At 35.4% G+C, this 17818-nt stretch overlaps 1 protein-coding gene across 1 annotated transcript; it reads right to left on the reverse strand.

Moving 5' to 3' along the window:
- Positions 1–356: 356 nt before the first annotated feature.
- LOC126688471 (GATA transcription factor 1) lies at positions 357–2363 on the reverse strand. The gene is made up of 2 exons (XM_050383171.1): positions 2000–2363; positions 357–1280 (listed from the first exon to the last, which is right to left on the reverse strand). The coding sequence occupies exons 1-2, from the start codon at positions 2171–2173 to the stop codon at positions 588–590; spliced, it is 867 nt and encodes a 288-aa protein (XP_050239128.1). The 5' UTR covers positions 2174–2363; the 3' UTR covers positions 357–587.
- Positions 2364–17818: the final 15455 nt, after the last annotated feature.

The following is a 17818-nucleotide window of genomic DNA, read 5'->3' on the forward strand; positions in this document are numbered from 1 at the left end:
CAACTTTACTAAAAACAAACGCACATAAATTACAGGGTGTCAGATCAGAATATCCACAAGCAAAAAACAGTGAGCCATATATATAATACAGAAAAACAAAGTTTGTGTATTGCAGCAATAAAAATATAAAAGGAACATCAAACTTACAATACCTCGTCTTAGAAAAAGGGACTTCGGCCAAATTCAAGCTGACTGTTGTACAACTCATGAAACAGGTACTACTTAGTAAGTCAGTTCAAAATTATCAGGCATTATAACCACAAGGGAAGGGAAAATAAAAAAAATTTATCAGAGGAGCCAGTTCAGAAATCCACAAATTCCCCAATCCACCATCATCTCCAATCCAATCCAAGCAATAGAGAAAAAGAATTAAATTAGCCAGAAACCAAAGAACACTATCTTGCTTTCTAGTCTATAGCACAAAGAACCAAACACACACTAAAGTCAAAATTCCCCTAACTGGACTTTCATCGAAACAAAGAACTTTCCCTAATCATCTAAACCAACCCCCATTACAACAAACCCCTAACTCCTAACTATGCTAACATATGAAATAAAAAAAGAAAAAAGAAAGCAGTAACCTAATCCTACCCTTTATCCACAGACTTCACCACCATCCCAATTCCCGTTCCCATTCCCTTCTGCCTCCTCATCTCTACTATCTTCCTGTGCGAATTCGAATGCATCTTGGGCGAGAACGTCGGGCTGCTTGCGGGGCGGTACTCAGGCACCAGCCTCCCGGACTTGTACCGCACACCACAAGCATTACACAGTGTTTTCGGCCCGAGAGGCCCGGCACGCCATTGCGGGGTCTTTTCAGCTCCACAATGCTGACATTTCCTCCCAATCGTCGTCGTCGTAGTAGTAGTAATAGTAGTAGTAGTAGTAGTCGTCGTAGTAGTTCTCATCGTCAACACTTCCTTTTCAGCTTTTGCAATCTTGTTGGCCGCGGCCGCCTGTTGGCTCCAAAAAAGCTGATTATCACGGCGCAGCCTCCGGCACAGCTTACTTCGTGCGCGGCCGGGGACTTTGAAGCTGTCGCCGCAGCAGCTCATAAGAGTTTTGTTGTTGTTTTTGCTGCTGCCATTGCTATTGCTGTTCGTGCTGTTGCTGTTGCTGTTGCTATTGCTGTGGCTACTGATGGAGCTGTTTTCAAGCACAGAGACTGGGCTGTTGTGCTTTGAGAGAGTAGTTCCTGGGTCCTCCGAGAGAATGAATGATTCCACTGCTGGGAATGAGTCTTTGTTAGATATCCATTCCAATTCTTCTTCTACAAGCTCCTGTGTTTAACCACAAACAAACAAAAACCACCACCAAAATCAGAATACTCAATTTCACACGTGCCGACTGCCGAGGCACCTCCATTTTTAGTTTGGCACGTGCCAACTATCCCAAAATGAGTGAGAGGCTATTATCTATATTATTATTATTATTATTATTATTATTATTCTAAGAGAGTGTTCAAAAGGATGATGGGCAATATGGACTTTTTGACATGGTTTGAGTGGGAGTATCAAACGTGGCGGAAGATATGGGGCAACATTTATTATTGGTACAACTACAACCTAGTGAGTAACAGCTCACGAGAATTAAGACTTATTGTACTTACAAATTGACAGTAATACCCTTCATTTCTATTCCAAATTACGTTAAAAATGCCATCTAGGGTTTACTTCTCCACCAGCAGCCTCTCTCTCTCTCTCTCTCTATCACAGTCCCAGTACCCAGTCGAAGCCATCAGCTTTGACTCGGCCGAGTCATTACAAAACATGCTCGACTCGGGTAATCGAAACTCAGAGACTCGTTCGGAAAACGTCCGAGTCAACTCGGTCCAAAACACTAACCCTAACCGAGTCAGACCGAGTCACTACATACCCACTAAGGGTATCCTCACGTAAGCCTCAGACTCGGCCGAGTCACCACCGAACTCGTTCTCTCGCCCAAAAACACCCAAACACCACAACAAAAAAAAAAAAAAAAAAAAATCGATAAAACTTACTGTTGACACACGCGTAGGATCTTCCGGGCATAAAACACCAAACGACGACGACGTCGGGTCATCCTGACACAAAACTTTCCTTCTCTTGTCATCCTCTTCGTCTTCCTCGCCTATGTCCGACCCAAAGTCCAACAACAGGTCTTCCATGAAACGAGCCGCCTTGTCTAACTCCATTCCCACACACAAGAGAGAAAAGGCAACCCACCAAAGGGCTTTTCTTTTTAGAGAGAGAGAGAGAGAGAGAGACACAGAGAAAAAAGAGGTTTTTTTTTTAGAGAGAGAGGTTTTTTTTTCTTCTTAAGTCTTTGTTTTGTTTCGCCTATATTATCATCACGATGTTGCGTTCGGTTTGGGAACGAGGGGATGTCGATTTTTTGGCTATTTCCTTTATTTTCCTTTTTTAACGTTATATTACTGCTGTTGGGTTCATTCTCATCTACGATATTTCCCATCGGATTTACAATAGGGACTATATAATCTTGGACCGTTACATGATTTTTCTTTTCTTTAACGTGGGAGTGGGACCTATGTTTACTGTAATTATTGCGAGTGACAGAAAGAGAGGAGGTGTGTAACCCTATTATTGTATATATAGATAGATTTCAATCCTTTTTAAGTTTGTTGGGTAAACTAAGACCTTTAAATTCTCTTTATTATTGTTTACAGGTACATTTACCTTGTTTTTTTAGTTTTTCTTCTCTATTATGGTTTCTATTATATGAAGGGAACATTTTTACCTTGTTTTTAGTTTTTCTTGCCTATTAAGGTTTTTACTTTTTATTATATGTAGGGATATAGACGTAAATAACGGGAAAGAGTGAGGGTATTTATGTTTTAGGTGAAAAAAGGAAAAAAATGCGGGCCATTACGTTGTTATACGAAACGGCCTGCCCTAACTCGACGACCTTCACATTGTACACGTCAACTGACCAATGGAATGAAGACACGTGTATACATAGGGCAGTGGGTTGGTTTTTGAATTTTGAAAATCTTTGACCTGCTTGCCCCTCCTAGACACCGCACGTGGCGGCGACGATCTTGTTGGTACTACTATTCTATTAGTTTAGTGTTTTGTGTTTTTTTTTTTTTTTAATAGAAAGTATTAATTTAGTTTTGATTCCTCAGTAGTCTTTAATCTACTCTCACTTAGTCACTCTCACTCTGACTCACTAACTTCAATTCTTTATCTAATAATTCTAGACACTCGTCACAAACTTTTCTTGATAATAATTTTTCACAATGAGGTGATAAGTTGTAAAATGATATTAGTAAGGATAAGATAAATTTTTTATAAGGATAAAATTTAAGAATTCACACTTGGTTGTATTGACGAATGAGATATAAATAATTTTATCTTTTTCAATGATAATTAAAATCAAACCAACGAAGTGTTTAAAAAAATACATGCGTGTGTAATAATTGTCTCACACTCTATGATACATTGGTATTTGAGTTTTTTTGGTAAGTCTATCGTTACCACTCACACAACCACGCTTCTCACCACCTTTTTTTTTTTTTTTTTTTTTTTAAGAGAGAGCCACTACTTGACCCTATTACTCTGCATATTAAAAAGTATGTGTCAATTCAAATTCAATTAAGAAAAATAATGAAAGTATTGCATCTAAATTTTACCTCTAAAGTTTCAAAAAAGAAGAGTAATAAATTTTAATGAAAAACAATAACATATTTGATAACTCAATTGTTAAGGGACCCGTTTGGTAGAGAAGTTTGGGTAATATTGTTTGTAATTTTTTAAAATACATCTGAATGAAAAAATGTATAAAAATATATGTAATATTATTTAAAAACTGAAAATATATTATTTAGATAGGCCAAATAGGCCTATTCTTTGAAAAGTATTGTCCATTTTTGCCCGGAGTGACTACTTGAGTTTGAGTATTCTTGAATTACGATTAAATTAGAATAGTGTTGGTGGGACCCGGGTGCAAGCTCAACTTGGTATTTGCATGTGAAAGGGGTCCACCCACGTTGCCATTAGCCATTTGCCAATTGAGTAGTAGTAGGTGGGATGGATGGATAGAGAGATGCGAAAGAGGACACAATTGTCACGTTCTCTCAACAACGTGCATGTCACGTGCTACATATGAATATCTTTTTCAAAAAGGAAATCATGCTTGCCATTATTATTATTATTATCTATATATTACTAAAAGCTGAAGTGTAGCGTTCAATATTACTGCACTCATATTGCGCCATGTCATTCCAATCTTTTTTTTTTCTACAATTTTAAAATAATTTTTACAAATTTCAGAATAATAATAAATCTGCATAATAAATCCCAGCCCTATAATAAATCCCAACCCACTCTTTATCTATTTACTTCCACAATAAAACTCAACCCAACGTCTTTTCAATTTAAAGTAAAATTTTGAAACCGTGGAACCTTGAAGGGTTTTGTGTGAGAAGCACAGCGTGACTACGAGAGGACAACCAGAGAGTTCAAAACAGACCATTTGAATTTCTCCCACCTTTCTGTTCTACGTTACGCATTATTGTTTCAAGGATAACCAAAGAGTCTGAAACCGTGAAGGGAAGGAATCTGATACCATTTGAAATCGTGAAAATCTCCCCACCTTCCTGCTCTACGGTTTCACAATAACGGCCGCTGAGTTCCTTCCTTCCTGTCTTCCTCTCCTCACAGTATATAAATACTGACGGAACCTGGCTGATTCAGTTGAGGTATCTCTAAATCCCAGTTCTTTTTGTGCTCCATTCTTTTGCTTGATGTTTTTTGTTTCTCTTTTTACAATTTTTTATGGCCTTTTTCGTGCTGTGGTATGGATGATTGTTATGGTTGCTGTGGTTTTTAATTGGTGCTCTGTCTTTTGGTTTAATACTGATAGAAGCTGCAGAAATACTGCCAATAGATTTTCTTTTGATTTATATGGATTGTTAGTAGTGGTTTGCTGCTTTGTTTTGAAAACACAACTCAGTTTCTGAGATTACAAGGAAGACAAACACACATTCAAAATTGAATCTTTATTATTGGTCCGAGAATTTTGGTCTTTGACAGAGATATAATTGATTAATTAAGAAACAGAGAGAGAGAGAGAGAAGCCCAAGAAAATTGATACGGATATGGACTCTTTTAAGTCTTATCTTTATCTCTACGCTGTTCTTGTAATTCACGGGTTTAGTGGAGTGTGCTTTGGCAAATCAGAGAATTGTGGGTCAACTTTCATCCAAAACATTGTATCTTGCCACAAACTTTCATCCAAGACATTGTCTTTTACATTGTATTTTCAGACTGACAGAACCTTTAAGAAAAATACCCAACATAGTGTTTATACCTTTGCATTTTCTTTTGCAAGTTGGCACAAAGCCATAGTAGGACTTTTCCTAGGTTCTTTTGTTTTTAAACTTTCCCTTTTACCATTTTTCTTTTTTGTGGCTTATTTTTATGCTTAAGGGAGGTTTTAATTTATGAAATAGGTTATAGGTGGGATTAATACCCAATTAGTTATGGTGAAATTGTACCTTCTGGCTTAGGCAACCGTGCCCATTGACTGATTGGAAATAATTTGGAATGTAAATGTTCAAAACCCTGTTGTTTTGCAACTTATCTTTGATTGGACTTGGAAATAGCTTATCATTTATTGAAAATTTGGAATTGAAAATCCATTTTTATGATTGGTTGATGCACTTATATTGGCTTATTTCATTATTTTCCCCACAATTTTCTTGCCAAACTGAGGTTTGTTGGACAGCAACTATAGATCAAAACAGTGAGACTGTGAGAGTTGGACAAGATCTGCAATTACAACCTTAGATTCCTCAAAACTTTTCTACAACCATCCCCAATAGATTCCTCTCCTACATAGCATTGGTGAAAAAAAAGTTAAAAGTTAAAACCTTACATATAACATAATGTGTTAATATTTTCAAATAATAATAAAATTGAAGACCTATTTTGGGAATACCAACTTTTCCATCTACCATTTTTTTCCCCTAAATTTCGACTGGTCATAGTTTACCCCACTTTTCATGTGTTGTCATGCTTCCAAGGACTCTATCTATGTTTGTTGAAATCTATACCCCAAATCTGGTGAACAGTGGGCTTCTCTCCTCATGGAAATAAGTATTTTAAGTATAGCAGAAGCAAAACCACTCTGTTTCTTTGAGCATTCAGATCAATGGAATTTTTGTATCTTTTTGTGTGTATTGAGGTAGCACCATGAAGGGTTAATAAAAAATAGGAGGAATCAATATGTTTCTAATTTGTAGATTCTATTATTCTAAATATTTTTTAGTTACTAGAAATTGTGCTTCCCTCTATTAATTGTGCTTCCCTCTATTACAGCACTTGTAGAGTAACCAAGCTCTATTTCTTGGTTATATTTTCTAGGTGTTTGACAAATGGCCTCTTAGAGCAATTGGTGTTACTTGGCATTTTCGCACCTATGTTAGATTACAAGCTTGAATAGATGCTGGGATTATAGCATAGATAAACTGTCATAAACTACTTGATGATGACCTCATAAATATCCTAGACATTGAGTTTGAATATTGGAAATAGAATTGTTTCGACTATTCGACGTGCTCATTCCGACACCTTCTGATTTATGTTTGAATTGGGCATTCTTGGTTTTAGGCTACATTCTAATGTTGAAATTTTCTAGAAATTGATACTTTTAAAGATTTTTATTTTTCAATCTGTGGGTTTTTTTTTTAAATATTTATAAATAGATATAAATCATGTCAAATGTCAAAACTCATATACAAATTAGTCCTCAACCCTCAGTTGTAGGCTAAACTGTAATGAAGAGGTTGTTTGTCAGTTGGTTTACAAATTAGTTGTCAATCGTCAGTTACTCATATATATATATATATATATATATATATGATTTCATTGGCAATTCTACAATCAACAATGCAGTACTCTTGTGGTGTAATTTATAATTTATTTCATTGATTGTTGACACGTGATAGTTTAACATTCAATACGTTTCTCTCTTCCTTCTTGCTAGAATGTATTTAACAACTATTATCATATTGGACAACACAATATGAATTGCATATATTAAACTTTTTTTTTTTTTTTGGTTTAGGCTTGGTGCTCCACAAACAAGTATGCTCTTCTTCGAAGTTTTCTTTTGTTTTCTTCTCTTACTATTTTCTTGGCTGATTTGTTAAAATTTAGAAATTGTGTTTGGCTTCATCTAGGTTCATTTTGCATGATCATTGGTTTATATGCTATGATTTGGGCTAAAGCTATAGACCTGGAACTGGAAGAGATCAAACTAGATATAGTCATAGAGAACAAGGGTATTAAATGTATAAATCTGTGAATAGCTCAACAAAAATCCATGGTATTAAACACAATTATGAGCATGTATAAACAATTTTATCATACTAATTTTGCTTTCTCCTACCCCTTTTGTGTTATTTATTGATTGACTAAGATTTACTACACATTTAGATTCCTTTGTTTTTCAAGTTCATTAAATTGTGGAGAAAAGATTCTATAAAATAGTTGATTTTCAAATATGAGTTTAGTGAATATCAAAATATAAATTGTTATAGCTTGGTTTAATAAACAAAGTTTGTATAAATTGCTCATTAACTTCTCAAAAAATGAAAAATAATGTTAGCTTCCATATGAAATAATCAAGATTCATTTTCATGTTTTAATCAGAATTATACATTCTCTATTTTTGTTTTATTGTGTTGGGTTTGATGCATAATTCGCTATATTATAACATGTTACAAAATATCTTGCCATATATAATAATTGAAAGCAAATTGCAACATGTTTCCTTGGAAATATATATATATATATATATGTATATATATAGACTTCTTTACCTACATAATATATACTACTCCATATTACAATGTAATCACATTATTTTGAGATGAATTTGTGACTATTACTTATAAGTCTCAAGTCCAACTTAGGTCGACCCCTCTACCCATTTTTTTCGTTAAAAAAAAAAAAAAAAATCTCAAGTACTATTTTAATTTTTAACTTCACCACAAAAAAAAAAAAAAAAAAAAAATTGTGATGTCAAATTTTCCCGCGCATTGCGCGGGTTTGCGGCTAGTTATTACTAGTTGCACACCCAAGCGATACATAGGAATAGATAATTATATTTTAGTTATGGTATAATATATAATTTGTTGTTTAAATTTTGTGGAAAATAATTTGTTCTCCCAAAAATTTAAACAATTTTTAAAATTATTTTTCATTTATCTATCTCAAAAAATATATCATCATTTTATTATTTGGATTTATTTAATTGATATTATTCATTTTTTAGGTGGTCCATATTTTGATAAGTTATGTTTTCGTGCGTTATATTTTCCTAATTTGTTTTTCTTGTACAACTAAACTGTTTGAGTTTCAAATATATTATTCAAAATTTTCACTCTCTTAAAAAGAGATTATTATATTTATAATTTTTCTTATCATAGGAGTAGCTTTGATAATTTTTCACAATGCCAATACTCCCAAAATTCAAACCAAAATTCATCCAACAACATCACAAATTACCTACATTGTCAAAATTCCAAAAGCCACCAACATTGTCCAAATTGCACCATAAAAAAAATACACTTCAAGAATGCTCCAAAATCAACATTCCAAACATGATTAATCATACAATACCCCCAAAATTTCAAAAATGACAATATCTCACCTTGAAACTTTCAATGAAACATGCAACAACATTTTTCCAAGCAAAGAAACCAAAGAAAAACTCACCTTGGTGTCCACATGACAATATGGAGCATGGGTCCTAGGGTCTTGAAGAAGACCATGCCACTCAAATGATGGATCATATTTCTTACCATGAGAAGCTAGAAAAGAAGGTCCCTTGGAGGAAAAAGCCATTTTAATGCAAAGAAAATGGGTTTCACCAAAAATGGGTGTGGGATGAAAATGCTCAAAACATGAAGATCCAAAGAAATATTGATAGAGATAGATGAGGGAGAGTTGAGAAGTTTAGAAAAGTTCTTTTTGTGAGAAGAAATGATGAAATGAAGAAGAAAAATCAAGGGGAAGAAGGAGATGAGTAGTGACAATGGAGGAGAAGAAGTAAAGAAAGATGAAGCTAAAGGGCAAAAAGAGAGCAACAAGGAAAGTGGAGGGCCAAAATTTCGGCCCCCACACTTAAGGCTTAGTCAACCCTAAAAAAAAAAAAAAAAAAACAAAACAAAAAAAAATCCTTTTCAAAGTTTTCAAATATCCCAAATCCCAAATTTTCAACTCAAAAATTTTTATTCCCAAATTTTCAAGTTCATATTCTCAATGCCCAAGTTTTATATCCAAACCTCCAGTTTTCAAAGAAAAAAAATTCAAACCCCAGGTTTCTTGATCAAAATTTCAAATCTTAATTTTCCAAAATTCTAAATCTCAAAATTTTAGATTTTAATTCCCAAATTTCAAATCAGAATCTCAAAGCTTCAAAGTCTTAAAATTAATTTCAAAAAACTTCAAGTATCAAAGATCAAACCTTTCTCAAAAATAGAATCTTTTGTCAATTAAACTTTTCTTGATAAAATTCAAATCAAGAAGGGGTAAATGAAAATCACACAACAATGGGAATGCAAAGCCCTTATCAGTTAGAAATTGATCCCAAATTTTGATTTTTGTAGGCAACAACTTGGTTTCAAGGATGAGAAGCCCTAAATGTTCCCTCTCGTCAAGATCATGCCTGTTGGTCACAGACGCCCCTCTCGTCAAGATCATGCCTGTTGGTCGCAGACACCCCTTTTGTCAAGATCAAGCCTGTTGGTCACAGACGCCCCTTTTGTCAAGACCATGCCTGTTGGTCGCAAACGCCCCTTTTCTCAAGATCATACCCTTTGATTGCAGACGCCTCTTTTTGTCAAGATCATGCCTGTTGGTCACAGACACCCCTCTCGTCAAGATCATGCATGTTGGTCGCAGACACCCCTTTTGTCAAGACCATGCTTGTTGGTCGCAGACACCTCTCTTTCATCAAGATCATGCCTGCTGGTCGCAGACGCCTCTTTTTGTCAAGATCATGCATGTTGGTCGCAGACACCCCTTTCATCAAGTTCAAGCCAGTTGATCACAGATTCCTCCATTATTAAGATCAGAATGAAAAAGTCTCAGCCGTATCAATTATCCAAATCATTTCAGAGTTCAGAAATTATCAGCTAAGTCAAATACTTTCATTTTTGTCAAAATATAAGGCACTAGTTCTACGTTCCAAAGTTTTAGGTTCGAGGGCTAGGTAATCTTGGAAAATACAACCTCAATTAAATCATGGTTGCTAAAATCAGTGTCTTCTTTTTACATTGACATTCGCTCTCCAAGCTCTGTCAATGAGGGGCATTCTGTAGACACTCGATTTTGCACCCATGATTTAATCAAGGAAGATGACTGGAGTGACCATCCATGTACAAAAAAAAAAAAAAAAAATCATTCTTGAATCACATGCATCAATTTTTTCTTGCATTGTATGCATTAATTCATTCATTGCATATCATAAAAATGATCTCGAGATTCTAATGGTCGCAACCGTGTTTCCGGTTTCTAAATTGAACCACAGAATCAAAAGATATCGCATGATCAAGTTTGCACGGTCCATATGCATTGTGTCTAGGTAGAGTCGACCACATACGATTAATTTAAATTAATTTTGATTGGCTAAACAATTAAAATTAATTAAATAATTTTGCGATTGGTTTAACAATAAGTGTTTAAAATAGGGGTGCATGCATAGGAATAAAAGGGATGATTGGATAACAATAAAATTGTGGATAATCAGAACTTTATCAAGATTTATTTTAAGGGATTTATCCACAAGATAATTGTTTGTTCGGGGGCCTTTTTTGGTTGCCCAGCCACGTGTGGTTCGTTGGAGGGATGACTTTACTAGGCTCGGGTTCTTTTTGGGGAGTTGCCTCCGGAACTCAACATTGGGCCACGTGGTCGAACGGCTACCGACGTATTTTTAAGCCTACAAAATCATTAAGGCCAAAATCTAAGAATCACGATAATGGTTGAATAAATATGTAATATGTGTTTGATATGATAGTTTTGATTAGTAGTTGTAATAACAGTTGAAATAAAGTAGTATTTATTTAGAGGTAAAGTAATCATGTACTCAATAATGTAAATTTAAAGATATGGAAGCAAAGTCACTTATCTTTGTATGGTTTATAGCCCAGCTGTGTAGCATCGGTGAGCTGATAGGATTCCAGCAGAATGCCAGCGGTAAAGGCTAGTTTATCATGCATTTAAATAAGTTTAAGCCTTGGTTAATAGTTGTAATAGTAGTTGAAATAAAGTAATATGTATTTAAATATGAAGTAATCATATACTCAATAATGTAAATTTAAAGATAAGGAAATAAGGTCACTTATCTCTGATGGTTTGTAGCCCCAGCTGTATTGCTTCTGTGAGTTGATAATATCCCAGCAGAGTGACCCCAGCGGTAGAGAGGCAGTTTGCCATGATAACTTCAAGATTGAGGGGGAAAAATGGGTGCAACTAGAGAGTATGTCCAGCTGTGTGTAGGGGCTGGTTAAGCTCGCCCCCTTATTATGCACTTAAATGAGTTTTCCCCTTGACAATGCTCTTTTAGTTGTTGTGAAGTTATGAATAGTGTTGCCTTCCATGAGAAGGGCTTTTGCATGGAGTATTTGTGCCTTCTAAGAGAAGGTCTTTATGTAAGAAGTAGTTATGCCTTCTAAGAGAAGGGCTTTTGTAAGAAGTAATTGTGCCTTTTAAGAGAAGGGCTTTGATATGAGATCTTGGTGCCTTCTAGGAGAAGGACTTTAGTAATAGAAGTTCATGCCTTCCATGAGAAAGGCTTTTAGTATGAGTGTTTGATATCTCTTGAGAAGTGTGAAGATGGTAAAAGATATAGATGTTTTGTAGGATGTAGTATTTGTAATATGTATGATATATGGAAGTATGATAAATATGGTGGTTAATGATAGTAAAAATATGAGATTATAACTGCTAGAGAAGTTGTAGAGATTGCTTTCCAAGAGGAAAGGTTTTGTAAGAGAAAAGTATGAAGATGTGTTTAGGTATTTGGAGATAGGAGCAGTAAGATAGATGTAGAAGAGTATTGAGATGTGTTTATGAGCAGTAAAACAGTAGAATTTCAGAGTGAGAGAGTATAAGAGTGGAGCTTAGAAGAGTTATGGTGTGTTATATGTAATGGTGTAGTAAGTGTGTATGAGATTAAGTAAGAGAAGTGAAGAAAGAGATGTTTAGAGATATAGGCAGTAAGATATATGTATTTTCAGAATATGGAGAGTGAGATGATGAGTATAAGAGAGTAATAGTATTGTAGTGTGTTTAGTAAAGCTGCTAGGATTTTCTGTTGGGATTGTATGAAGGCTTATGAAGGCATTTATGAGTTAAGGGTTGAAGAGTTTAGTTCCTAATCTGGAAACTAAAAACTCAGAAGCTTAGAACTTCATTCAGAGCTCAAAAGATCATTAGATGGAGAAAGAATAGGGAAGCTTAAAAGAGAGTTGTTCCATTGGTGTCCCCCTTTAGGTGTTGATGAAGGGTCCCATTTAGCTGAGTTTAAAAGGGTATTTATCAAATAATATCAGCCAAAATCTGTCCCAAATAGCAATGAATTTTCAGAAAATCCATCTTAAGATTTGGCCAAAAATGGTATGTTTAGCTTTAAGGTGTTCTTGCTATTTCGGGTAAGAACTGCTGGGGAAAGAGTAGCAGAAAAGGAAAGTATTTTAGCAAGAGAAAGGTAGTTTCAATAGTTAATTTTGGTTTTAGCTAAATGTGGAAAAATCAGTAATGCTCAAGCTGCTCGGTCAGTTGTCACAACTGTTCTGAAAATGCTGTCCCAGCTGTCAGGAAAAGCTGTGACAGCTATCATGAAAAAGCTGTGACAGCTATCATGAAAAAGCTGTCCCAGCTATCAGGAAAAGCTATGACAGCTATCATGAGACAGCTATCACAGCTGCCATAAGACAGCTGTTTGCTTTGGGCAGAAGCTAATGAGGTCAGATGGGTGATTTCAGATTGTTGGAAAGGACATTCAGCATTTATTGGATGGATTTGGCTGAAAATGGTAAGATCTCTTTGAAGGGTATCTTGCTATTTTAGGTATAACAGCTGGTTGCTGGGATTTTAGCATTAAATGGTTGATGATATCACTTCTAGCCAGGTGTCAAGTGTTGAATGCACTGCTGGGGTTCAGTTGGAAATGTTTCCTTTTCGGGTGTTTGTGTTTTTGGTCCAAGGTTCCATTACAACACATTTCTAACAAGTAATAGAAGGATTGGTTGAAGGCTAAGGAAGCTTTGGAGATTTAGTCAAGGTCTCATTGGGTTGTGACATAATCTTGGTGAGTAAGAAGTGTATTTAATGCTTTGCTCTAGCAACTAGAAGAGGCATATATGGTCTGATTGTGACAGACAGCAGTTGGGTATTAGAGATATCATGAATATTTTGTATATAATTGGAGATTAAAGATAGCCAATCAAATTAGGCCACGTGTTTGAGTTGGATTTTAGCTAAAAGAAGTAATAAAATTTATGTAGAATAATATAATGAAGTTTCTAAATATGTATAGCAACAGTTGGGGATTGAATGAACAGTTACCTAGTAGTTAGATGGCTGGAGATATTGAGTATTTGTCATTTGATGGATATTAAGTTTTAGGAAAAGAGCAATGGAGAATTTTATCATTTAAAGTGCTATGTGATAAGAGATGCTTACCATATGTTACCTGCTACACATGGACTCGTCAGAGTTTAGGGAGTTGGAGAAGACACGCCAAGCAACATGTTTCTTTTATCAACTTTAAACCACTAGAGCTTTACTGAACATACCTTTTGGCCCTCCAAACCACGACTCCCAAAATTTCCCCAAAGAGACTTATGAGCTTGGGTCATAAACCGAAGATGAGATGACATACCTCGGGTTTTGTTGTTATTTTGTGTAAATATGGGCTCTTGTTGAAGAAGCCGCTTGCCATGAGTATAAGAGAGGTAATATGGGCCGTGAGCTTTGATTCATTGCTTAAGCCCAATCCATATGTTGATGTTGATAATGTCATGGGGTTATGATCCTAATTGATGAAGAGGAAATACGAACCATGAATCCGCTTCTTGAAGTAAGGATCTTGCAGGCCATGTGAGTCCAATCCATGTAGTTGAATGAGATATGAGCTTATTTTGGATTTTAAATAGATTTACCCAAAAAATCAATAATATGTTGATGTGACATAGGTTGCCAATGAAGTAATGCCACGTGGGCCGAAAAAATGGTCCTTAACATTGTTCAAGATAATTGTTCTTAAAAAAGCCTGAATTATCCAAAAAAGAAACAAAAAATCATAAACGGAGGTTGAAAACACGTCTAGGTACAAGGACCAGCCAAAAAACCCTAAAAGGAGAGACCAAATTGCACCCAAACACGAAAGCGCATTTGACCTCCAAGAGCCAATTCGGCACTTTTGGAGTGCCGAACGGCACTCTAAAAGTGCCAAATTGCCATCATGTGGGCTTTTTGGCCCAACGGCCTTTGGGTGACGATAATGCACACCCTTTTCAATCTTTTCGCAAAAGGATGCGGTCGGATTCAAACCCTAATAGTCCATACCTATTTTTTAGAGTCTTTTAGCCTCTATAAATAGAGACAAAACCTCATAATTTAGCACCTTTTTTTTTACGCTTTGAAAGGCATACGTTTTTTACTCTTAAACCATACATATTTTTTGATCCTCTCTCTAAGTGTTGCTGCAAAATTAGGGTTTTTAGGTTTCAAAGAGAATTGAACAAATTTCTTTGAACCCTAAAACATCCTCTAAAGAACAAAGTGTGCTCATGCAAGAGGTTGTTTATTTCACCCTTTTTTTTTCTTTATGCTTCTTTTTATGTTGATGATTGTTTTATTTGTAGCATGAACTATTAATCATTGTTTTGTTTAAAGCATGATTGTTTATATGTAATTTTTTTAATCTCTTTCTTGAATGCTGATAATCTACATGTGAACAATTATTTTTCTTAAAACCAAAACAGATCTGCACCTTTATAAGATGTATATCTGACTTTTTCTCAAAACCAAAACAAATCTCCATCTTTATAAGATGTAGATATGATTTTTTTTCTCAAAATAAAAATAGATCTGCATCTTTATAAGATGTAGATCTAACTTTTTCTCAAAATAAAAATGGATTTGCATCTTCATTAGATGCAGATTTGAAATTTTCTCAATTAAAAACTGATTTGTATCTTTTTTAGATATAGATCAGATTTTCTTAATACATGCAAATTGTTAAAATAAAGAAAAAGATTGTGTATTATTGTGTTTGTGTTTATTTTAATTCATGATTGCATAAATTCATATTATGAGTGAAACTCTCTTCTTAAAATAAAAATCCTTTTCATTTTTTTTTTTTAAATATTACAAGACAGATCTGAATTTTTGTCATCAAAAAACATCTTTTTAAATATTACAAAACAGATTTGATATTTTGGACAAATAAAAATCATCTTTTTAAATACTACAAAATAGATCTGATATTTTGGACAAATAAAAATCTTTTTTTTTTTAAATACTACGAAATAGATCTGATTTTTTTAACAAAAGAAGAGACTTCATTCATAAATAAATTTATATGATTTAGTTTTGTGTCACATGTTCAACATATTATTTATGATATGCATAACATATTACATTGGTCACAAAAGTCTAGAAGACCAGACTTTGTCTGGGCGGAATGGGTGCCTAACACCTTCCCATTCCATAACCTAGCCTCTGGATTTAGGTCTTTGGCTAAGTAGATTTAGCCTTATCTTTGTTTGTTTTGGGTAGAATGTAACTAGAAATACAAGCCATGTATTTTTGGTAGATTGTAACTAGGACCCAAAGTTATGTAACTTTCAAGTTTTCCAAGATATGTAATTTTTATTCAATCAATGAATGGAACAATTCAGTTATGTATTTTGTAATTAGTATTTTTTTTCTTATTTTTCTGTATAAATAAAAATAAGTGGCGACTCCATACCACTTACCCAAAAAGAGAGGTGCCCTAAAAAGGTACTCGAATCTCTTTTTCTCGGGGGACATGTCTCTCACAGGATCCCTTCCCGATCCCTCGAATTGACCATTTGGTTGATGCTACAGTCGGTTATCCTCAAATGAGCTTTTTGGATGCCTTTCAGGGATATCATCATATACCATTAGCTCTAGAGAAGATTGCCTTCTTGACCCCTATTGGAAATTATCACTACTGAGTGATGTGATTTGGTTTGAAGAATGCTGGATCCACCTACCAAAGGATGGTGACTAAAATGTTTGAGTCTCAACTTGGCAAAAATTTAGAAGTGTATATAGATGATATGGTCATGAAGAGTAAAGTAGTAACTGAGCATTTAATGGATTTGGGAAGCATGTTTGAAATATTGAGTAAACATAAGTTGCATCTCAATGCCTCAAAGTGTTCCTTTGGCGTCAGTTCCGGCAAATTTTTATGGTATATGATTACGCATCGAGGGATAGAAGTTAATCCTGATCAAACTAAGGCAATAAGTGACTTACAAGTTACAACCTCCTTGGAATCCCAAGAAAGTACAAAAGTTGACTGGAATGATTGCTACTCTAAACAAGTTTATCTCTTAGTTGGTAGATAGATGTAGGCCATTCTTTCAGTTCCTTCATAAGTGGAAAGGATTCGAGTGGACTGAGGAGTGTAACCTTGCCTTTTGAGGAGTTGAATAAATATTTGTCTCGACCACCTATTCTTTCTAGATCGGAAAAGGAGGAAGTCCTTTTTGCTTATATTGCAGTAACGTGTCATGCCATGAGTTTATTTTTAATAAGGATGGAGGCCAGGGTGTAGAAACCTGTCTATTATGTGAGTAAATCTTTGCAGGAGGCAAAAATCTGTTACTTGCCACTAGAGAAAGCCATTTTGGCCATAGTGCATGCTACGAGGAAGCTCCCTCACTATTTCCAGGCTTATACCGTTGTGGTCCTCACTCAACTCCCTTTACAATCATTGCTTTGGAAATCTGATTATACAGGAAGGATCACCAAATGGGGGACGATTTGGGGAGAATTTGACATAAAATATATGCCTCGCACCGCCATTAAGGGGCAGGTGCTTGCAGACTTAGTGGCAGAACTCATTGAATACCCATGAGCGGTTGTTACCGAGTAGGGGGAATCAGTATGGGTGCAGGTCACAGCAGTTGCTGTCCACGAACATCCAGCGTGGAAGCTTTATGTTGACATGGCAGCTAACTAAAGGGGGTCTGGAGTTGGGATAGTGATATTATCCCTAGAAAGGATTACTATTGAGAAGTCCTTGAGGTTGGGCTTTCAGCCACTAATAACGAGGCCGAGTATGAAGTCTTGTTAACAAGGGTAGCTATGGTGAGGAAACTGGGTGGAAAGGCTATTGAGATCTTTTCAAACTCAAGGCTGGTCATCGGATAAGTTAAGGGTGGGCTAGAAGTCAGGGATCATAGGATGTAGGGATATCAGGGTAAAGCTCAACAATTACAATCTAGTTTTGAATCTTTCTCTATATAGCAGGTCCCGATGAGCAAGAATACACATGTAGACTCTCTAGTGACTTTAGTAACTTCTTCAAAGCAAGGCCTTCCTCGGGTTATCCTCGTCGAGGATTTATTAATACCTATCGAGGTGGGATTGATGAGGGTTGGTATACATCAGATAAGGGTTGGCCCAAGTTGGATGGACTCTATAGTTGTATTCTTGAAGGAAGGAACATTACCTGCTGAGAAGGGCAAGGCAAAAAAATACGAAGAAAAGCTCCCCGTTTTTGGTTGTCCGAGGAGCATAAAGTGTATAAGCGTTCTTTTTCACAG

This window comes from Quercus robur, chromosome 6 (genome assembly GCF_932294415.1).
Source record: "Quercus robur chromosome 6, dhQueRobu3.1, whole genome shotgun sequence".
Classification (NCBI taxonomy): Eukaryota; Viridiplantae; Streptophyta; class Magnoliopsida; order Fagales; family Fagaceae; genus Quercus; species Quercus robur.